This window comes from Mytilus trossulus, unplaced genomic scaffold, assembly GCF_036588685.1.
Source record: "Mytilus trossulus isolate FHL-02 unplaced genomic scaffold, PNRI_Mtr1.1.1.hap1 h1tg000380l__unscaffolded, whole genome shotgun sequence".
Taxonomy (NCBI): domain Eukaryota; kingdom Metazoa; phylum Mollusca; class Bivalvia; order Mytilida; family Mytilidae; genus Mytilus; species Mytilus trossulus.
In genome coordinates this window covers 323,240-342,893 of record NW_026963343.1, presented here as the reverse complement: position 1 = coordinate 342,893, position 19,654 = coordinate 323,240, and the positions used below count along the sequence as shown (strand labels likewise).

At 31.0% G+C, this 19,654-nt stretch overlaps 1 protein-coding gene and 1 pseudogene across 2 annotated transcripts; both read right to left on the bottom strand.

Annotated features, from left to right (window-relative positions):
* Window positions 1-2,773: 2,773 nt before the first annotated feature.
* On the bottom strand, window positions 2,774-18,211 carry LOC134702045 (GH3 domain-containing protein-like). Of its 2 annotated transcripts, XM_063563143.1 has the most exons (7): window positions 18,095-18,142; window positions 13,426-13,572; window positions 9,778-10,994; window positions 8,905-9,032; window positions 6,101-6,243; window positions 5,764-5,858; window positions 2,774-4,469 (listed from the first exon to the last, which is right to left on the bottom strand). In XM_063563143.1, exons 2-7 carry the CDS (start codon window positions 13,547-13,549, stop codon window positions 4,251-4,253), a joined length of 1,926 nt encoding a protein of 641 aa, XP_063419213.1. In that variant the 5' UTR covers window positions 13,550-13,572; window positions 18,095-18,142; the 3' UTR covers window positions 2,774-4,250. The 2 variants fall into 2 exon arrangements, with proteins under 2 accessions (XP_063419213.1, XP_063419214.1); XM_063563144.1 differs by lacking the exon at window positions 13,426-13,572 and having other exon boundaries at window positions 18,095-18,211.
* Window positions 6,443-6,551, bottom strand: LOC134702063 (U2 spliceosomal RNA; annotated as a pseudogene).
* Window positions 18,212-19,654: the final 1,443 nt, after the last annotated feature.

Genomic DNA, 19,654 nt, shown 5'->3' with positions numbered 1-19,654 from the left:
TTTCCCTTGATGTGAAGTAGTACTAGTTTTTGGCACTGCAGAGCATAGGTGAGAAATAAAAAAAAAAAAACTTTTATCCCTATATAACTAAGAATAAAAACTTTTATAGTATAGTTTGAATGCAATTACTGGAAATTCAGATATCATTGCAATATTTTTATTAATGCAAAAAAATGACATTATAAAATTCACTATATTATAAAAACTCCCATTAATAATTTCAGTTACAATTTTTCCATTACCGACAGATTGATACCAGTAATAATTTCTGAATAAACAGTACGTGTATGTTGGAATGTAAAATATCGGCTTGAAAATGAATTAGTACTACTTCTAATCAAAAAGAGAGATAAATTGATTTAAGGTGGCTTGTGGGTACAAAATTTCAGCAAAAAATTAAAACTTTATTTTTCATTACACTATTAGTTATTACTTTTACAATGGTACAAAAATCAACCCAAAAAAATTGATTTGGTTTGGCCAAAGATGTTTTAATTGAAAAAGCTCCAAATTATCTCCCTTTGGTATTAAATTTGAAATATCTTTTTAAACTCATCGGTAACCTATATTTTTTATTATTGTTTTCAAATGAGCTGTACATAAACTAAATAATTGTAAAATTTAAGCGTTTTCTGTAAAAAGTATTTTTTTTATTTCGATATTACCTCTTTTTCTCCTATTAGTTCAACAACAAAAAAAGGACATTAACAAAAATGTATGCTTCTTCCGGAGGCAGATTGTGAGCTTAAATGAACGGTGATCCCATTTTTTTATTTCAGTTTTCTTTTAAGTATATGATAAAGTTTATAATTATAAAAAAATATAGCGAAATCCTATATAAGAAAAAAACAGATGCTCCGCAGGGCGTAGCTTTATACGACCGCAGAGGTTGAACCCTGAATGGTTGGGGCAAGTATGGACACAACATTCAAGCTGGATTCCGCTCTAAATTTGGATTGTGATTAAATAGTTGACACAGCATAGGTTTCTGACACAGAATGAATGTATTCAAATGAACTTAAAATTTTTGTTTTCTCTTAGAGCAATTCACTATGCTGTTGAATATAAATCCTCTCAAAAAAATGTTTGAAGAAATTTTCTTTTTATTTATGAAATTTCAAATGAGAAAAATTGAACCCAATTTTTAATCACATCCCCCTTTCCCTTATTCCAAAACTAATTTCAATTAAAATATTCTAATGGAGTTTGCAACAATTACTACTCATTTAAATACATCATAAAATATTAAGATGTAAAAAAACTGCTTGTTATCACTGAATGGTAAAGATTATTCAAATTTATCAGTTGGTAGTAAAAAGTGAATATACATTGTATATTGTATATAACAAAGATTTAAGTTGATTCTGGACAAAGAAAGATAACTCCAATTAAAAAAAATTCTTGCAGATATTTCTTGCTTACTAAACTGGACAAAGAAAGATAACTCTTAATTAAAATTTTTTTTGCTATTTCACAATATTGTGAAATTAGATATTTCTTGCCATTGCACAATACTGTGCAATTGAAAAGACTTGCTATTGCACAATACTTAATATAATAATTTTAGATCCTGATTTGGACCAACTTGAAAACTGGGCCCATAATCAAAAATCTAAGTACATGTTTAGATTCAGCATATCAAAGAGGCCCAAGAATTTAATTTTTGTTAAAATCAAACTTAGTTTAATTTTGGACCCTTTGCACTTTAATTTAGACCAATTTTAAAACTGGACCAAAAATTAAGAATCTACATACACAGTTAGATTTGGCATATCAAAGAACCCCAATTATTCAATTTTTGATGAAATCAAACAATGTTTAATTTTGGACCTTGATTTGGGCCAACTTGAAAACTGGGCCAATAATCAAAAATCTAAGTACATTTTTAGATTCAGCATATCAAAGAACCCCAAGGTTTCAATTTTTGTTAAAATCAAACTAAGTTTAATTTTGGACCCTTTGGACCTTAATGTAGAACAATTTGAAAACGGGACCAAAAATTAAGAATCTACATACACAGTTAGATTCGGCATATTAAAGAACCCCAATTATTCAATTTTGATGAAATCAAACAAAGTTTAATTTTGGACCCTTTGGGCCCCTTTTTCCTTAACTGTTGGGACCAAAACTCCCAAAATCAATACCAACCTTCCTTTTATAGTCATAAACCTTGTGTTTAAATTTCATAGATTTCTATTTACTTATACTAACGCTATAGTGCAAAAACCAAGAAAAATGCTTATTTGGGTCCCTTTTTGGCCCCTAATTCCTAAACTGTTGGGATCAAAACTCCCAAAATCAATACAAACCTTCCTTTTGTGGTCATAAACATTGTGTTTAAATTTCATTGATTTCTATTTACTTTAACTAAAGTTATTGTGCGAAAACCAAGAATAATGCTTATTTGGGCCCTTTTTTGGCCCCTTATTCCTAAACTGTTGAAACCAAAACTCCCAAAATCGATCCCAACCTTTCTTTTGTGGTCATAAACCTTGTGTCAAAATTTCATAGATTTCTATTAACTTAAACTAAAGTTATAGTGCGAAAACCAAGAAAATGCTTATTTGGGCCCTTTTTGGCCCCTTATTCCTAAAATGTTGGGACCAAAACTCCCAAAATCAATACCAGCCTTCCTTTTATGGTCATAAACCTTGTGTTAAAATTTCATAGATTTCTATTCACCTTTACTAAAGTTAGAGTGCGAAAACTAAAAGTATTCGGACGACGACGACGACGACGCCAACGTGATAGCAATATACGACGAAATTTTTTTAACATAAATAACATATGGCAGTGAAAATAATATATAAATTTCCTAACGGTCAATAGATTGAAGTAAAATATCATGACGTTGAAGACTTTTGTATACAATATCAACATGAATTTACAAAAATAAGTTACAATATCATTTCTCTCGAGTACATATGTTTGCACAATCCCCAATTCCTGGTTATCCCTGTTAGTCAAAAGCACAGTAAACACAAAAGTAAATATTAGGAAAGTATGCATTATTGAAAGCTGAATTTGAAATACATTTATCAAACTTAAACTATGAACATAGCTCTAATTTGTTTAGATATGCCTGATCAGTTTTTTTTAGTCAGGATATATAAAAGCACTTGTTGGCAGTGAAGGGTAAGGATCATAACTTTCATTTGGTAATTTGAACTTCAAATTTATGCACCATTAGGCGGTCCAATGCCCTAGACTAGTAAAATTATATTGGACTAGTATTAGTTATTGCACTCCCTACTACCTTATATGGAATATAAAGGAATGTTAAACACCACTACTAACCGTGAAAGAGATAAGCCCCATCTCCCTTCTAACCTAATATCAAATATACACGGTCTCCACAAGGGTGCTTTTAACCAATCACATTTCTAGAAATGTATCGGAGGTAAGTTATTGCAAAACATTGTTAAGACACATATTAATAGAAAAAGTCAGAATATCTGTCTTTGAACTAGTAGTCAGATTTTGGTGCAGACGGATTAAACTTTATATTGTAATAAGCAATTAGAAATATATTAAATTGAATCAGTTACCTCTTTTGTCAATAATTGTAATTGACCATAGATGGCTAATGTTGTTTCTAATAAAATGTTTTTAAACATGTATTGTTATGCACATCATTTTATAACTTAAATATCTGAGTATGTATCATTAACAACAATTGTTCACAATCGGACTTGGAATATATCATTAACATTTATTGTTCACAATCGGACATGGAAAGGATCTAAAGAATGTTCAGCTTACTGCACATGCAGCAACGGCAAAGATGAGGTATAAAAATTACAGCTATCAAAGTTTGTGACAATATGATTTTGATTATATTTCATGCAATAGTGTCCCCTCCTCAACACACACAGATTAATAAAAATAAGTATTGCAGAGTTGCAGACATAGTTTATCAATTTTATAGTGCATATTCTCTTTGTTTTGCTATCAAAATTTATTCAAAAGTGTCAAACAAGAAAATTGTTTAAAACTAATGTTTTTATTGTATTGAAAATAAAATAAGATTTCAAATGAATGTCCATGAGGCAGCAGGTCAAACAAAAGAAAGATTGTTTTTTGTGGAAGTCTTGTTTTATAAACAAAAACAAAACATTTTAAATTGAAATGTATAAAAATATTAAATAAACAAAATATTAGATTGTTGATCACAATGCTTTTGTAAATCATAAATAGGATTAAAAATATAAACCGTATCACAATCTCCAACAAGCTATTTACAACTTGTATCATATCACATTGTTCATCATAAATGCTGCAGCTTCCTTAGTTTTGACAACCCTTGGTATTTTATACTGATTGGCTGAGGCCTGTGTAGTCTCTATGGCAAACTTTCTAAGTCCCTGAAACGTTCCCGGTTTGACCATGTACACCTTCATTTTCTGTATACTCCCCTTCTTCCTAAATGATCCATACACATAAGACAGGTCACTTAGAGTCTCGTCAATCTGAAATAAATGTTCACTGAATGAATACTTAATTGCAAAAAACATATATATGCTATGGCATTATACATTTATAGTACTGAGTGCTGAGTATATTGGAAACAATCAAACATGATCAAAATAGGATTCTCCTTCATTTCAGATTTGCAAAATAAATTGGAGGAACATTTGTGCTAATTTGCAAGTGGATGTGGCCTCAACCTTAATGCTTATGATTGAATAACTTGATCTGAACGTAAATAAATGGGCGATTTCACAAAGGAGAAGGTCCGGTAAGGACTGATATTGGCCTCAAATTTCAGGTTCATCTGACGAAAGATTTTGACCACTTTTTAAACACTTAAGTGTCTATTTCACTTGATTCAATTAGTTTATGTGAATGATTTTTACTGATTTAGTCATTAAAAACCATCCGATTCAAGCTCAAATATGAAAAATCTACCAAATATGCCGAAAAATGTCACTTTATAGATGCTTTTTGGCAAAAATGAAAGTTGTCGCATCCGTGTTCATCCACAACCTTTAGATATTTTATGTATTATCATAAAATACAACTTACATTTCAATATTAAGGATGAACACGAATGCGGCCACTTTTGTTTTACACGGAAACTGTCTAAAATTTAACTAAAATGCTAGAATTTTGAATATTTCAGTAATTTAGCATGACTTAATGGTGCTACAACCCGATATATGTGCATTGTATTGTCAAAAACAGCCCATATTTATGTAGCAGAAGCATTCTTCTGTCCAATAAATAACTGAAAATCTATAATTTAACAATTTTGTAAAACTGCTATATTTTGGGGCCAAAAAGAGGTCTTACTGAACCTACTCCTTTGAACAGAAGACAGACTGACTAACACAACATAAAATAAGTGCCTGTTACAGAAATTTGGACATGAAAATGACACACAAACTCTTCAGGAATACACCATACTATTTGCTGTTACGCAACAATAATTCATATAACAGCACTGCAAATTCAGAATTTATTGCATGCATTTTTTATTGCCATGTTCAAAGAATGGACAGAAATTCGGGATTAAATATAGCAATTTGAGGAAAAAATTCTGATACCCAAAATAATTTCTGAATTTACAATAACCAGTTACCAAAAGTTTCAACTAGATAATAACTTAAATAAATCCAGATTTGCAATACAAGTTTTCTGATACTTATTTGATCTAAATGAATCTTTTAAATTCAAAAGAATAACATTTAGAAATTGAGTAAGTCATTTGTATTTAAATCCATCAGAAAAGATAAGTATGCTTGTTTCTGATGTTGCCTTTACCCGATTTTTCTGTTCTTCAGTCAGCATAGCATCTCCATCTGTTGAATCCAATTCCAAAAATACATGATAAAATGGGGCATAGCCCTTCTTCTCTCCTGCAAGTATAATATAAATCTATTGTTACATCTATATATTATGTCAGAGTGATCTATCAATTGCCTAGAGTGACAAAATAATAATAAAAGTTTTGCATTTTTCAGCAGGTCAAGGAACACTGAGCAGTTATCATTGAATTTTTACTTTTATTGTGAGCACATTATTTAGTACAGAGTTGTGTCCCTTGAAAATTCTTTACGGTTGATTGACTTTAGGTCTTTTTAAGATAGAATGTCCTTGCCTTCTTCACTTATCAATAAACTCTCAGAACAACAATAGTCTGTTAACTTCAGTCCTTCCCAGCTAGAGACTGCCTTCATCAATGCATTATAGAATGTCTTCTCTGATGTCTTCTCTCCTCTTACATTCAGGAACTGTCCTTGTCTGGAAAGATAACAATAATATCATTTAGTGTCATCAATGTTGTGAAATACATGAAATAGGATAATGAATGTCAATTTCTATACCTTTAATATGAAATTTAATTGTCTTTTAAAGATTTGTCTTTTTAGAAATTGCTTGTTTCTTTGTTAGATAATTGGAAGTATCTGTTCAATTTATTCACAATTAAGACCTTGTTGTGACTTGGTGCTTAACTATCTTTATCATTTGTTTATCATGTTAATCACCAATATAAAGATGATAAGAACAGATACTACACTTTGATCTTAGCCAAAAGGCTGACAAGCGCTGTTAGAGTTTAATAGCAGTGCATCAAGTATTTGAAGGCTGGCTGATATGTTAATAATGTACTTAAATATGTTGAATTATTATGTAATATCAGGTTGCACTATAAAATAAAACATATGGACCATAATTTGCTATTGGGCTCCGTTTCCTATAACTATAGAAAAGTAATAAAATGTGAATTACTGTAAGAAAAGTTGTAACTACATCTAAAGATGCCATTATTTTTATCAACATACAAGTGTATGCTACTCTTCCCTAGAAAAAAAATTGAAATATACGAATTGCAAAGATTCTACAACCGTGTTTTTGTGTCGTTTCTCGCGTTACTTTTTGCTTCCGAAGAGCATAACGCGGCCTGATTTATAGATAATCGTCATCGACAAATTTGTAACTTTTGCTTTCAAATAACAAAGAAATTCGACCAATTAGAATAGTGAGAAGAAAATGCCGAGAACTATAAGTATTTATGTAGCAGATGTAAGAACAGTGGCGTGATTTTTGTGTCCGATTTCGTAACGCAAATTTTAGATGATGTAATCTGCTTTGTTGTAATAGAATTCTTAAAAACAATATGCAAATATGAACTCTCGCGAGATGTTCAAACAGGTAAATCAGAGATGATTTACATTCTTGTTTTGATCTTCGTAATAATTTTAAAAGTAAGAAAATGACGTTAGCGTTATGCGTTACATTTCACACGAAACAGAAGTCCAGTTATTTATTAAAATTGTTTTTGTCCTTAAGTTCTAATCATTTCCGGTCATACGTGAAACATGTGACTAACATGTGATAACGCCATTACGGCAAGATGTACGAAATACTAGGTCTAAACATTGTTTTTGTTTCCAACAGGATGTTAGCAAACATAATCTGTAGACTTGTTTCGTCTTGTTTAAAGGAGGAAAATACAATTGTCAAAGAGATTGTGCCTGTGGTCTGTTATTTTTCCTATGTGCATAATGTTACATACGATCCTGTGTGAAAATAAATGCCCAATGAATTGACAAAATCGATTACATATTTGACAGGCGTTAGAACACACTTCGTTTCCCGATAATGACGTGAAGAGTCCTTGGAAAAATCAATCGAAATTACGTCTCTTATCATTGTACCAATGCTCGTTGGATTGATTTAACTTCAGCAGTAAATGTTACTGGATATTTTAGGTGAATAAATATAATTTAATAAAAAATACATGTTAATATACCGTTACACATGGAATGTACAAAGTTGGCATCTTGTCACAGTTTTTAATTAATATTTTTTATTCATGTTCTGCAAACACTTATCAGAAACGCAATAAACTTGTCAAAGGAGAAGTAAACTTTTACCATGCATGACTTGAAAGGAAGTACTTTATTGATTTTAGCCCACTAAAGTAGGTTAAAATGTGGAAACCATGTAGATGGTGTACAGGTCACAAGTATCACATTGTGCCTATTTTAAAGATTTTAATTCCAAGTTAAAAGTTTTTTTCTTTACTGGATTTAAAGAATGTTACATTGCCAATGATTTGAAATAAATTGTATACAACTGGAATATCAAAACCAAATATAAATACATTTTTTGGCTTAAACATCAAGATACAACGATTATGGTATCCTGTATCAATGAAGAAAATATGGAAAATTCTGAATAAATTGTACTAATTGTTTTCAAAACAAGCACATATTTAGGAGTTTTATAATACTGTTACATTTAAGATGGATTTTAAGAAAAAGTATACTGTTCAGATTATTTTAAGCAGATTTTGCAATAAAATAAAACTAAAAAAATGCTTTCGGTTTCTTATGGTTTCCTGTCAGGTTTAAAAAAAACTTTAATATAACATTGAAAATAGATTTTAAATATTAACATGAAGCAAGTAACACTAGTAATGGTGTTTATTTATTCCTTTTGAATTATATTGTGCAAAATAAAGAAAATAAAGATTGGTTTCCTGTTTGGTTTCATGTCACATAAACCGTGAATCAAAATGTATTAATTTTTTCTCGAAAAACTCAATTGTTCCATTCATTCTATTCCAACACCAACACAACCCACAAAATAAAAGTTAAAATTTTAGAACTTATAAAAAAGGATACAAAAAGAAACCAAAGGCCGAATACCAAATTATGGTCCATATACATGATATATATATATAAAGATGTGAATTTTTGTTTAAAGTAAAATGTTCATATACTTCACGTATTTTCCCCTTGCCCTTTTAGCCATCTTTTGTTCAGAGTGAAGTGAATTTATAATGTCTGACTTATTATCTATTGTATATCAATAGAGTAAGACAAGAAAAGAATGCAGATTCAATATCATATCCTATTAAACAGTTAAAACACTGTGTGGTTTAAAGTACTGTACCTATACATAAATTCTATAATTGGACATTGATGATGAAACCCTGCTATCTTCACAACATCCCCAAACCTATATCTGTACAGACCACCAGCATTGGTTATCACTAACTCATACTCTTTACCAAGCTCAACCTAGAAAATATAATTTATACAGATATAATATATAATATACATAATATGTTTATAATTATGTAAATGTTTAAATCCTTTACCTGTTATAATACAAATACAGGTATGGTTTCATTCCAAAAGTTCTGAAAAACTATGTCACTGAAACTATTATGGCCTTTTTTTCAAATTAATTTTAGAACATACACTTTTTTCTAGAATAGCCAATTGTCAAAATCATTTGTCATGTTTGTTATCATGGTTATGGTAATGTAGTAATTGTGTTTTAGATTTACTTAGACTGTAAATTTAGAAATTCTAGGGTGCATTAATCATTGTGATTGTTGAGCAATAAGCCTAAAAGTAAGATATTTTATTGCAATTGCAGGAATGAATAATGCTATCGAAATTTATTTTTGCCAAACATATAGACAACTACTCATGAATACATTGTTCCCTGAGTATAAATAAATTATTCATTACAAATTTATAGTTAAGTAGCAAAAGCTAATACTTGTCCATTATCCAAGGTGAGCTGTTATTCGCATGACAAAAAGAACATGTCCTAAATCCAAGATGAAACTATCACTACAAAATATATATCAAAGTTCTGTGACCTTAATACAATTGTGGTTATATTTTGTTGAGCTGCTAAATCTGAGGTCAACAACACATCTGAAATTTTATGAAGTAAAATAAGAAAAAAGTGTGGGAGAAAAAGTCCCTGTCATTGTAAGGGATAAAGGAGCAGAAATATTATATAATATACCTGATCTAAGAAGAGTGTTTGTGGTTGATCTTCATCACAATGTTGTACTGGTATAAACTCAAAGAACATATAACCAGGAACCAGCATGTATCTACTTGGTTTATCCTCAGGCCAGATATTGACACCTAGTAAGCCTTCTGATGCTGCGTATAATGGAGAATACATAGGGATGCCTTTACAATATGTCTCCATTAGGATACTGGCAGGCAAAGTAAACACACCAGTGTCAGCAGCAAGAATTAAATGACATGTAGGCCAGACACGTTTAACTAGTCCGGCAGCACCTCCTTTGAAAGCATCTCGTAGTTCATTGGCACGGTTTTTATCCGGAGATAAAAGTTTGTTTAGTTCATTTCTGGTCTCATCAGAGATTTTAAGATCTGGATTAATTCTTCCTAATTCAATGTCCTCTATAAGACTTTTATATTGCATTTCTAATGCTTGGAATGCTATGAGTACAATTGAAGCAAAATTAGCTTCTACCATTCCAAGATATTTGTCCTTGAGACCAAACAATAAATGGATGTACAATGCTTCAGGCTCTGTAAGGACTTCAAACCCAGGTTTAGGTGTTGAGTATATACTAAGTAAGGCCTTGGAATTAGTTGGAGAGGAGGAGTTAGGTCCAATAGGGAGGCCTCCAGCTGATTCTCTCCATCGTGGAGTATAAAATAATTTCAAACTTTTCTGAATACATTTGTTCTCTGGTAAAGATTGGAGTAAACTATTGTATACTACAGCGATTCCATGTGTAAAGAATGCTAGTCTTTGCTCACCTGTCATAGGTAATACACTACTCTTACCTGAGGTACCTGACGTCACAGCAAACTGAATTGGCTTTTTATGTGTCAGAATATTTTCACATTCTTTTGTTTCTAACATTTTTTGTATATATGGCTCGTAATGAGAAATTCTTGTCAATGGATGTCTTCTGACATATTCTTCCCTATCTTTTATTTCTCCAAATTGATATTCTTTCCCGTATGATGTCTCCGCATTATCTTTCAGTCTCTGTAATAAGAGTTCATCTTGTGCCTGTTTTACATTTTTTGTTGCTTTTTCTAATTTCCGTCTCATGTACCATCCGACCCATGACAAGGATGAGATAGCGATATAATGATCTATTGACGTTCTTATTGTATGATTTGGTGTCACATTCCTTCTGTAGAAATCATAACAGACATAACTGGTGGCACTAAACACTGGTATTAAAACCCCTGTAAAAAATAGTTAAAATAAACACTGAGATTTTCTTAGACAAAATTTGATGTGTGGTTACAGGCCATTTTTCTAAATAGGAATACCATTTCTCAATAAAAAGGATAGCATTTAAACAAAAAAAAACAAAGATATGTATTATTTGGACTAGATTTCAATAATTCTGATATTAAACAAATAGAAAGTATATACATGTATATATCTACTATCATGCCAAAAAAATATATAATTTATAAAATTATCATCTCTGTTTTCCAAGTAGAAAATTACTTTGATACTAATCACAGTTTTCAGAAGTTACAACAGACCTAGACTAGAGTATTATGTTAATATTGTTAAGAGAAAAGACATTTTATGTATTAACTAAATATATTTTCAAACTACAAATTCTTGCAATCCGACACCAAAATACACAATGAGTTTCAATATACAATACAATTTCTAGCAATCCTACACCAAAATATTGTGCAATTGAGTATCTACCAAGTAAATTAAAATCATTGACTTCACTGCAGGTATCTTATTATGTACTTACTATTTTGAAATTTAAGTATATATTGAACTGTCAGATGCTTCTAACATTATATGGATATATTTTTTACACTAATTGTAAATCCAAGGTAAAAAGTGGACATTTGTAAATGTATTGCCTTCTATTTCCCCTGGATAGATGGTTCATTTTTTTAAACAGGGACCCTTAGCCTGTTCCTGAATTATTGACTTAAAAATAATTCAGTGTTTGTTTTACAACATATATGTTTGTAGATGGTTTTTTTATTCATCTTGAATGTATATATATGAGATTTTAAAAAATACTTTTATAGCGATAACCCTTTTTGAAACTCTGAAATTCTGCTAAGAAATCTTCTCTTCAGAGATTAGTAAATCTTTAAATGATAACATCATGTATACATTTTCAGAAATAAGTTGTGCAATAAGTTAAATTGATACAAAAGTGGTATTTTCTTTTGTCAGTGCATACATGTAAAAATGAGACAATGTCTTGAGGTGACTAAGTGTGTGCTGCAGAAATGATGTGATTATGGAAGGACAGGGTCTGATATGGTCATTTGTTGGCCTTACATTTTATAAATTTCAAACTTTAAATTTCAAATTTCCATTTGCCATGTTTGGTAAAGTTTTATAGTTGAGGTGCTGAAAATTTTAAAGGTTGTTTTCAATCCATGACTCCACAATAAATGCAGTTGTGTTGTCACAAAAAAAAAACGTTAGCAAACTCCCATTGACTACAAATCTCCTAAATATTAATTGTTAAAAAAACCGACATGTACAATTTATCTTTTATAACTCACATAATAGTTGAAGTTAAACTTTACAAAACTGTATGAAGAAGAATTAAAGTTTTAGCATTTAACATCATGAGTATAAGACAAACTGGTCAAAGTCTTTCTTTATAATTAACAGTCAGGGGTCTCACTGAAAATAAGTGATTTTTAAATCACTTATTTGAGTAGCAAATTGGAGGTTTTGTCACAAATTTCGGATTATGTAGTTTTTTCAAAGTTTTAAACACATAGGTTTAAATAACATCTTTTAATTAGTAAAATTAAAGAATATGAACATTTTGCTTCTTTTAAATAGCAAGGTTTATGCCTTTGATGCTTTAATTTACCTGAAAATTGTATTTGAGTGGAAAAAATGCTATAATAATGGCTTTACATAACGAACTGATACTTTCTTAAAAAGATTTTTCACAGCAATGGGAGTATTTTTCCTGTGAAGTTCAAGGTTTCATCTTTCAGATTATGTAATAAAATTCTACTGTTCAGGATAAAAATTTCACTGTTCAGGGGTGTTGAAATTAGTGGGGGTTATTAAAAGAATGATACTTAAAGAAGTGATTTTTGGGAAGAAAATTGAGGTCTGATACTTAAGTGATTTTTAAGTCATTATCCTAGATTAGGTACAAGGTCATCAGTCACCTGCAATGACCTGGTCATCCTAGACAACGCAGATGTTGGTTCTGATAAGTTTAGAAACATAATTAGTCCCTGGATCATTAGTATTCTATATTTAAAGCTACACTAATTTTAAATCACTTCTTCTAGTGATTAATTTGAAATACTTCAATAGGTGATTTTTAAAGAAAGACAACTCTAACTTCCAACCTTTATGGAAATAATGTTACTTGAATAAGTGATTTAGATAATCACATGTTTGAGTAAGTCCCCTGACTGATTAAGGAAATAAACTCATACCAGCAGTCTTTGAAATTAAACTACAACCATTTTTTTATTAACAAAAATAATTGCAATCTGAGTGAGATATGATGCCAGGCATGACCACAGCACTTCTTTTACCCTCCCTCTTTTTATCTAAGGATTCGAAAAGTAACAATTCAAATCACAAAAAATACACAAGATAAACATTATTCCTTCTTCTTAAACATAAAAGTGCTATCTAGCTTACATGACCATAAATGTTCTAGAAGTCCATCTAGGCCATTACGAACGGTTAGTAGGTAGTGAGAATAGTGAAGGAGATACACCACAAAAGTAAAGGATAACACAGATATCACCAAACTCCACGCCATTCTGTTTGTCTCCCGTTACATACCTACAATGTAATATAAGGAATGGTTACTGAAGGATTCACTACAAAAGTAAAGGATAACACAGATATCACCAAACTCCAAGCCATTCTGTTGGTCTCCCGTTACATACCTACAATGTAATATAAGGAATGGTTACTGAAGGATTCACCACAAAAGTAAAGGATAACACAGATATCACCAAACTCCAAGCCATTCTGTTGGTCTCCCGTTACATACCTTCAATGTAATATAAGGAATGGTTACTGAAGGATTCACCACAAAAGTAAAGGATAACACAGATATCACCAAACTCCAAGCCATTCTGTTAATCTCCCGTTACATACCTACAATGTAATATAAGGAATGGTTACTGAAGGATTCACCACAAGGATAAAGGAAAACACAGATATCACCAAACTCCAAGCCATTCTGCTGGTCTCCAATTACATACCTACAATATAAAATAAGGAATGGTTACTGAAGGATTCAACACAAAAGTAAAGGATAACACAGATATCACCAAACTCCAAGCCATTCTGCTGGTCTCCAATTACATACCTACAATATAAAATAAGGAATGGTTACTGAAGGATTCACCACAAAAGTAAAGGATAACGAAGATATCACCAAAAACCAGGTCATTCTGTTGGTCTCCAGTTATATACCTACAATGTAAAATATGGAATGGTTACTGAAGGATTCACCACAAAAGTAAAGGATAACACAGATATCACCAAACTCCAAGCCATTCTGTTTATCTCCAGTTACATACCTACAATGTAAAGTTAGGAATGGTTACTGAAGGATTCACCACAAAAGTAAAGGATAACACAGATATCAACAAACTCCAAGCCATTCTGTTGGTCTCCCGTTACATAACTACAATGTAATATAAGGAATGGTTACTGAAGGATTCACCACAAAAGTAAAGGATAACACAGAAATCACCAAACTCCAAGTCATTCTGTTGGTCTCCAGTTACATACCTACAATGTAAAATAAGGAATGGTAACTAATGGATCACCACAAAAGTAAAGGATAACACAGATATCACCAAACTCCAAGCCATTCTGTTTATCTCCAGTTACATACCTACAATGTAAAGTTAGGAATGGTTACTGAAGGATTCACCACAAAAGTAAAGGATAACACAGATATCACCAAACTCCAAGACATTCTGTTGGTCTCTAGTTATATACCTACAATGTAAAATAAGGAATGGTTACTGAAGGATTCACCACAAAAGTAAAGGATAACGAAGATATCACCAAACTCAACACCATTTTGTTTATTCTGTATCTTCCTTCTATAGTAGGAGCACCACCATGGGATATTGTATAAAAAGGAAGCCATTTAACAAACTGTATCAGTACAGATTTAATGTGAGCATTTGCCTATCCAGTTTCTCAGCCAGGCTGTGACATAACCACAATGTAAAATAAGGAATGGTAACTTAAGAATTCACCACAAAATTAAAGGATAACAAAGATATATCACCAAACTTCACACCATTTTGTCTGTCTCCAGTTACATACATTTTACTTACAACATGTACAATGAAATTCATCAATATCATGAAATTAGTGATATTAAATAGATATTTAAAAACATGTTTCTTGCATGTCAATGTCTAAGTCACATGTTACATACCTATACTCAAGTAATTCAAGATAAGTGGGACATACATGACATATAAACAAAGAAGTGGTATGATTGCAAATGAAACAAATCTCCACAAGAGACCAAATGACACAGAAATTAACAACTATACTGGTAGGTCACAATGTACATCAAATGTATAGGATGAAAAAGATATCACAAAGTATTTTAATTTACCATTGTTTACCTACAGTGAAAAACAATTCTCTCTATACAAATGTATAATACTGAGATACACCAACTGTTGAATGATAAGATGGTTAGTCCCAAACTCCTCACTGGTGTAACTATCAACCTCTATATCGACCATGCTGTGATGGTGATACAAAACAAGGAGCAGTTAATGAGGGGGAAAAAATAATTTGACAGCATATATTTTCCACTCATATTAATCAGTGACAGGAGGAAATAAATAAAATTAAATAGAATGGATGATAAATTTAGGATATAACTAAACTTTGGTTCATCAATCTGGGCTATAAAATTAATAAAAACATCCAACGTAACAACTGGTAACACATGCTCAATGCTGTCACTGCAATAATTTCTGTAAACAATTTACTTTCTCATGGAGAATTTACATAAAACTATAAACACATTGTATTTGTCTTCTATCATGTCTTTATTCTTAATCAGTTCTAAAAGGTTATTCAAAAACATGCATTCTCATGAAAAGATTCACATATAAATTATACATTATTTATAGATTTGTTTCTAAAGTTTCCTATTATATAATATAATAGGAAACTTTAGCAACAAATCTATAAATAATAGTCATAAATGTTGTCGAAAATACTTCAAATTTACCTACTATAATACATTGATATATGATCCTATTTCCCATATGATATATTATTGTTGATCATAAAAACATAAAATCATCACATTATTAATGTCTATACTTCCTACTTGAACAATGAAGTTCAACGTCCATACTTATCATACTTATAAACTTCATAATTGTTTCAACATAAATAATAATAAATTAATTGTACAAACCAGTATAACAGTATAAGTATCTCTGTCTATTCATATATTACTGAAATTGTTATCATAATTTCATGATAATAATGGTAATTTATTTAACCCAGACCAAAAAGAAAAAAAAACAGATTTTTATTCACCTCTCATCTATACATGATGAATACATGTTCATGTACATGTATTACCATATATATACAAACATTTCATATAGTATACATCATGTACTGTAAATTCAGAAAATATTGCATGCATTTATTATTGCGATTTTGTCATTTTAGACTGAACAGGGTTCTATATTTGCGATATTGAAAAAAAATCTGTTTAATTCTCCACATTGAGCATGTTGAAAATTGATAAGAAGTAGATAATGACAACTAAAAAGTAAAAGTGGTAAATAATATTCTGATCACACGGCAAAGGTTCCAGTTACTTTAAATGATAATTCAGTATGAATTAACTAACACAATTCCTATGGCTAATGCTCCTTAATAATGTTAATCATGTTAATAGGGTTAGTTTTCTTACTTTTTTCTTTAACTTAGGTTAGTGCTTAGTCTAATATTTTGTCGATCTTATATTTGTACAGATTTGGTCAGAAACAAGTCCTCTATTGACAATAAAGGCTATCTCACATGTATATCTCTGTTAAACCAAGGAGGTAACATAACCTCATATAACCTCCTCAGTGGTTAAACTTATTGAATATCTATAATCAAATTTCACTAGTATTGTTATCTATCATGTCTAAATAACATTCTAATTACCACCTATATGTTAAATTTGTCATAGATTCAATTTGTATCTATCATGTGTGTAGTCCTAGTTAACTTTCCTATCTAAATTTGCTAAATAGAACTATTTTTAAATCAAACAATTATACATCGGTTTAATGTGCATCAATGAATTTTCAGAATATTTGCTGATGATAGCATGATATATAAATAGAGAAATCAAATCTCAAGATACATGACAAAAGACACTGCACCTAGGTTGGAAGCATTCTGAGGCATACAAAAAGTTTTAAAAATAATACTACTAAAAATATTTTATTTACTCCATTTTCCATTTTATTTTCTCGCTATAATTATGAAATCTTCAGTAGACTGCTTTCATGTGTTTAAGCTTACAAATAAATTGCCTTTTGGCCAATCCTTGATCAGGCTCATACATAGTCGAGATTACTTGATGTCCAACTGCAGTTTTCCCAGACAAGCTAGTACTGTGGGAAGGCCCCAACATGTCTGGCAATGACGCAAAACAGCCCTCAGTTGTCACAGTAATCTGGGACTGGCTCTTATTTTTGAGATATTAAGATAAGACGTGGCACGGTACTTGTTTATCCAAAATTCAAGTATTTGGTTTAGATGTAATGTTTGTTGTTCTCGTGGGATTTTGTCTGATGCTTGGTCCGTTTCTGTGTGTGTTGCATTTCGGTGTTGTGTTGTTGTTCTCCTCTTATATTTAATGCGTTTCGCTCCGTTTTAGTTTGTTAACCTCGATTTTGTTTTTTGTCCATGGATTTACAAGTTTTGAACAGCTGTATACTACTGTTGCCTTTATTTACACCCCAATAAGACCAATCCCACCCATCAAGTCCTCCTTAAAACAATCTTTCACCTTGAGAAATACAAAATACTCGCAATGTACAGGATTGATTGCCGAGTTTATGAGCTTCGGTCCTTGCTTGGAAGTGGCCCAGAAGGTCTTAACCTAGGCCTTTAGCATCGATTGCCTGTACAACTCCCCCTTTTTTCTTATGTTTATATGACAATTATAATAATATTTTCCATTATTTCTCATATAAAGCTATGCTATAAACAAATATTCAATTTTGTATATCAAAAAACTTGAAATACGCATTGATGTTAATGCTGTTATGGTGTACTTTCACCAATTTTCTACCTTTGAATACTATTTTCATCCTCATTTTTTCGTCTACAAATTCTCAATAAGGATTGGGTTATTTCCCCTGAATTTCTGGACATGGAAGTAATGCAACACGTGAACCATAGAAAACTGCCAGTCACGTGTTCTGAGTAAATGCACACACAATCTACAGCCGGAAATTGTATCATTCTTGAATATGTGGCGGAGAGCCAGTTTTTAAAACTACATTGTATTATATGTCTCTGGTCATGATATCTATTTACTTTATTGTGCTTTAATTTGTTGAAGATAGTCACAGATTTTGATAAATTTGCAACTTATCATTTACTTATAGAGCTTTTCTATTTATCTTGCTCTTGTAAAATTAGTTCCGAGATTAATATTTGTCAACTTGCTTAAACAGAAGCAGAATTTATTTAGAACCTTCTAAAAGACAAAAAGAAAAAACACCTTGCGAAATTCTTTAATTTTACTTATCGATATATTGATGATGTTTTATCGTTGAACAACCCATACTTCAGCCAATACTTACATCTCATATATCCCAGTGAACTTGAAATTAAGGATACTACTGATACTAGAAGGACTGCTTCATACCTTGATCTTTTCCTCAATATTGACGTAGATGGACGACTTCAAAAATCTATGATAAACGGGACGATTTCAACTTCCCAATTATCAATTTCCCATTTCTCAGCAGTAACATACCCTCTGCCCCTTCGTATGGTGTTTACATATCACAATTGATACGTTATTCACGTGCATGTTCACACTATACGGACTTCATATACAGGAGTGTGCTCCTTACGCAGAAACTGCTCCAACAAAGTTATGAGGAGGACAGATTAAAATTGACACTCCGTAAATTTTATGGACACCATCACGAATTGGTTGATCCATATGATGTCTCTTTAACCAAACTAGCTAAGGACATTTTTACCACATGGTAGATTGTGGTTTGTCATTATGTCGTCTAATCTTTTAATTACGAAACGTGACTTATTCCCGATTGTGACCGTTTTGCTGAATGTGAATTCGCATTACTATAAGACGTGTTTCTGTACTTGTTTATCCCAAATTCATGTATTTAGTTTACATGTTTAATGTTATATTTGTAATTCTCATCAGATTTTGTCAAATGTGTTGACGTCTTCTTATTATATATTTAGGTATGACGTATAGAAAAGTTAATCACCTCCTCTTTATTAATTATATTAAATTTTGTACGATTATTTACGTTTGAAGTTGGATTCATAACAAACTGGACATGTATATATATATTACAGTTAATTGCTATTAATAAGTATTGCAATATGCATTTTGTTTAAATGAATTATCAGTATTTAGTTCTAAATCAATCCTAATTCTATCTCATTTTTGAATGATAGTTTTTCATATGTGACGTCATGCTGTTTCTAAATTTCATAAATTCAAATGTGGCATAACGTTTCTGCCTTTTCGCCATCGTATGTGACAATTTTTTTAATTACGTTGACGCCTGGACTGATTCGGATGTGTGTCTATTTTGTGATAAACTTGGGTTTAGTTTTCTGTAATTAGTTAATATTTCAGTTT

Excerpts from the sequence above, each read along its gene's own strand:
- LOC134702045 (XM_063563143.1), bottom strand. The coding sequence starts at position 13,549 with ATGGCGTGGAGTTTGGTGATATCTGTGTTATCCTTTACTTTTGTGGTG. Across the intron at positions 10,995-13,425 it reads TCTAGAACATTTATGGTCAT|GGGTTTTAATACCAGTGTTT; the intron begins GTAAGCTAGATA and ends TATTTTTTACAG. Across the intron at positions 5,859-6,100 it reads TTTATTGATAAGTGAAGAAG|GAGAGAAGAAGGGCTATGCC; the intron begins GCAAGGACATTC and ends TTATACTTGCAG.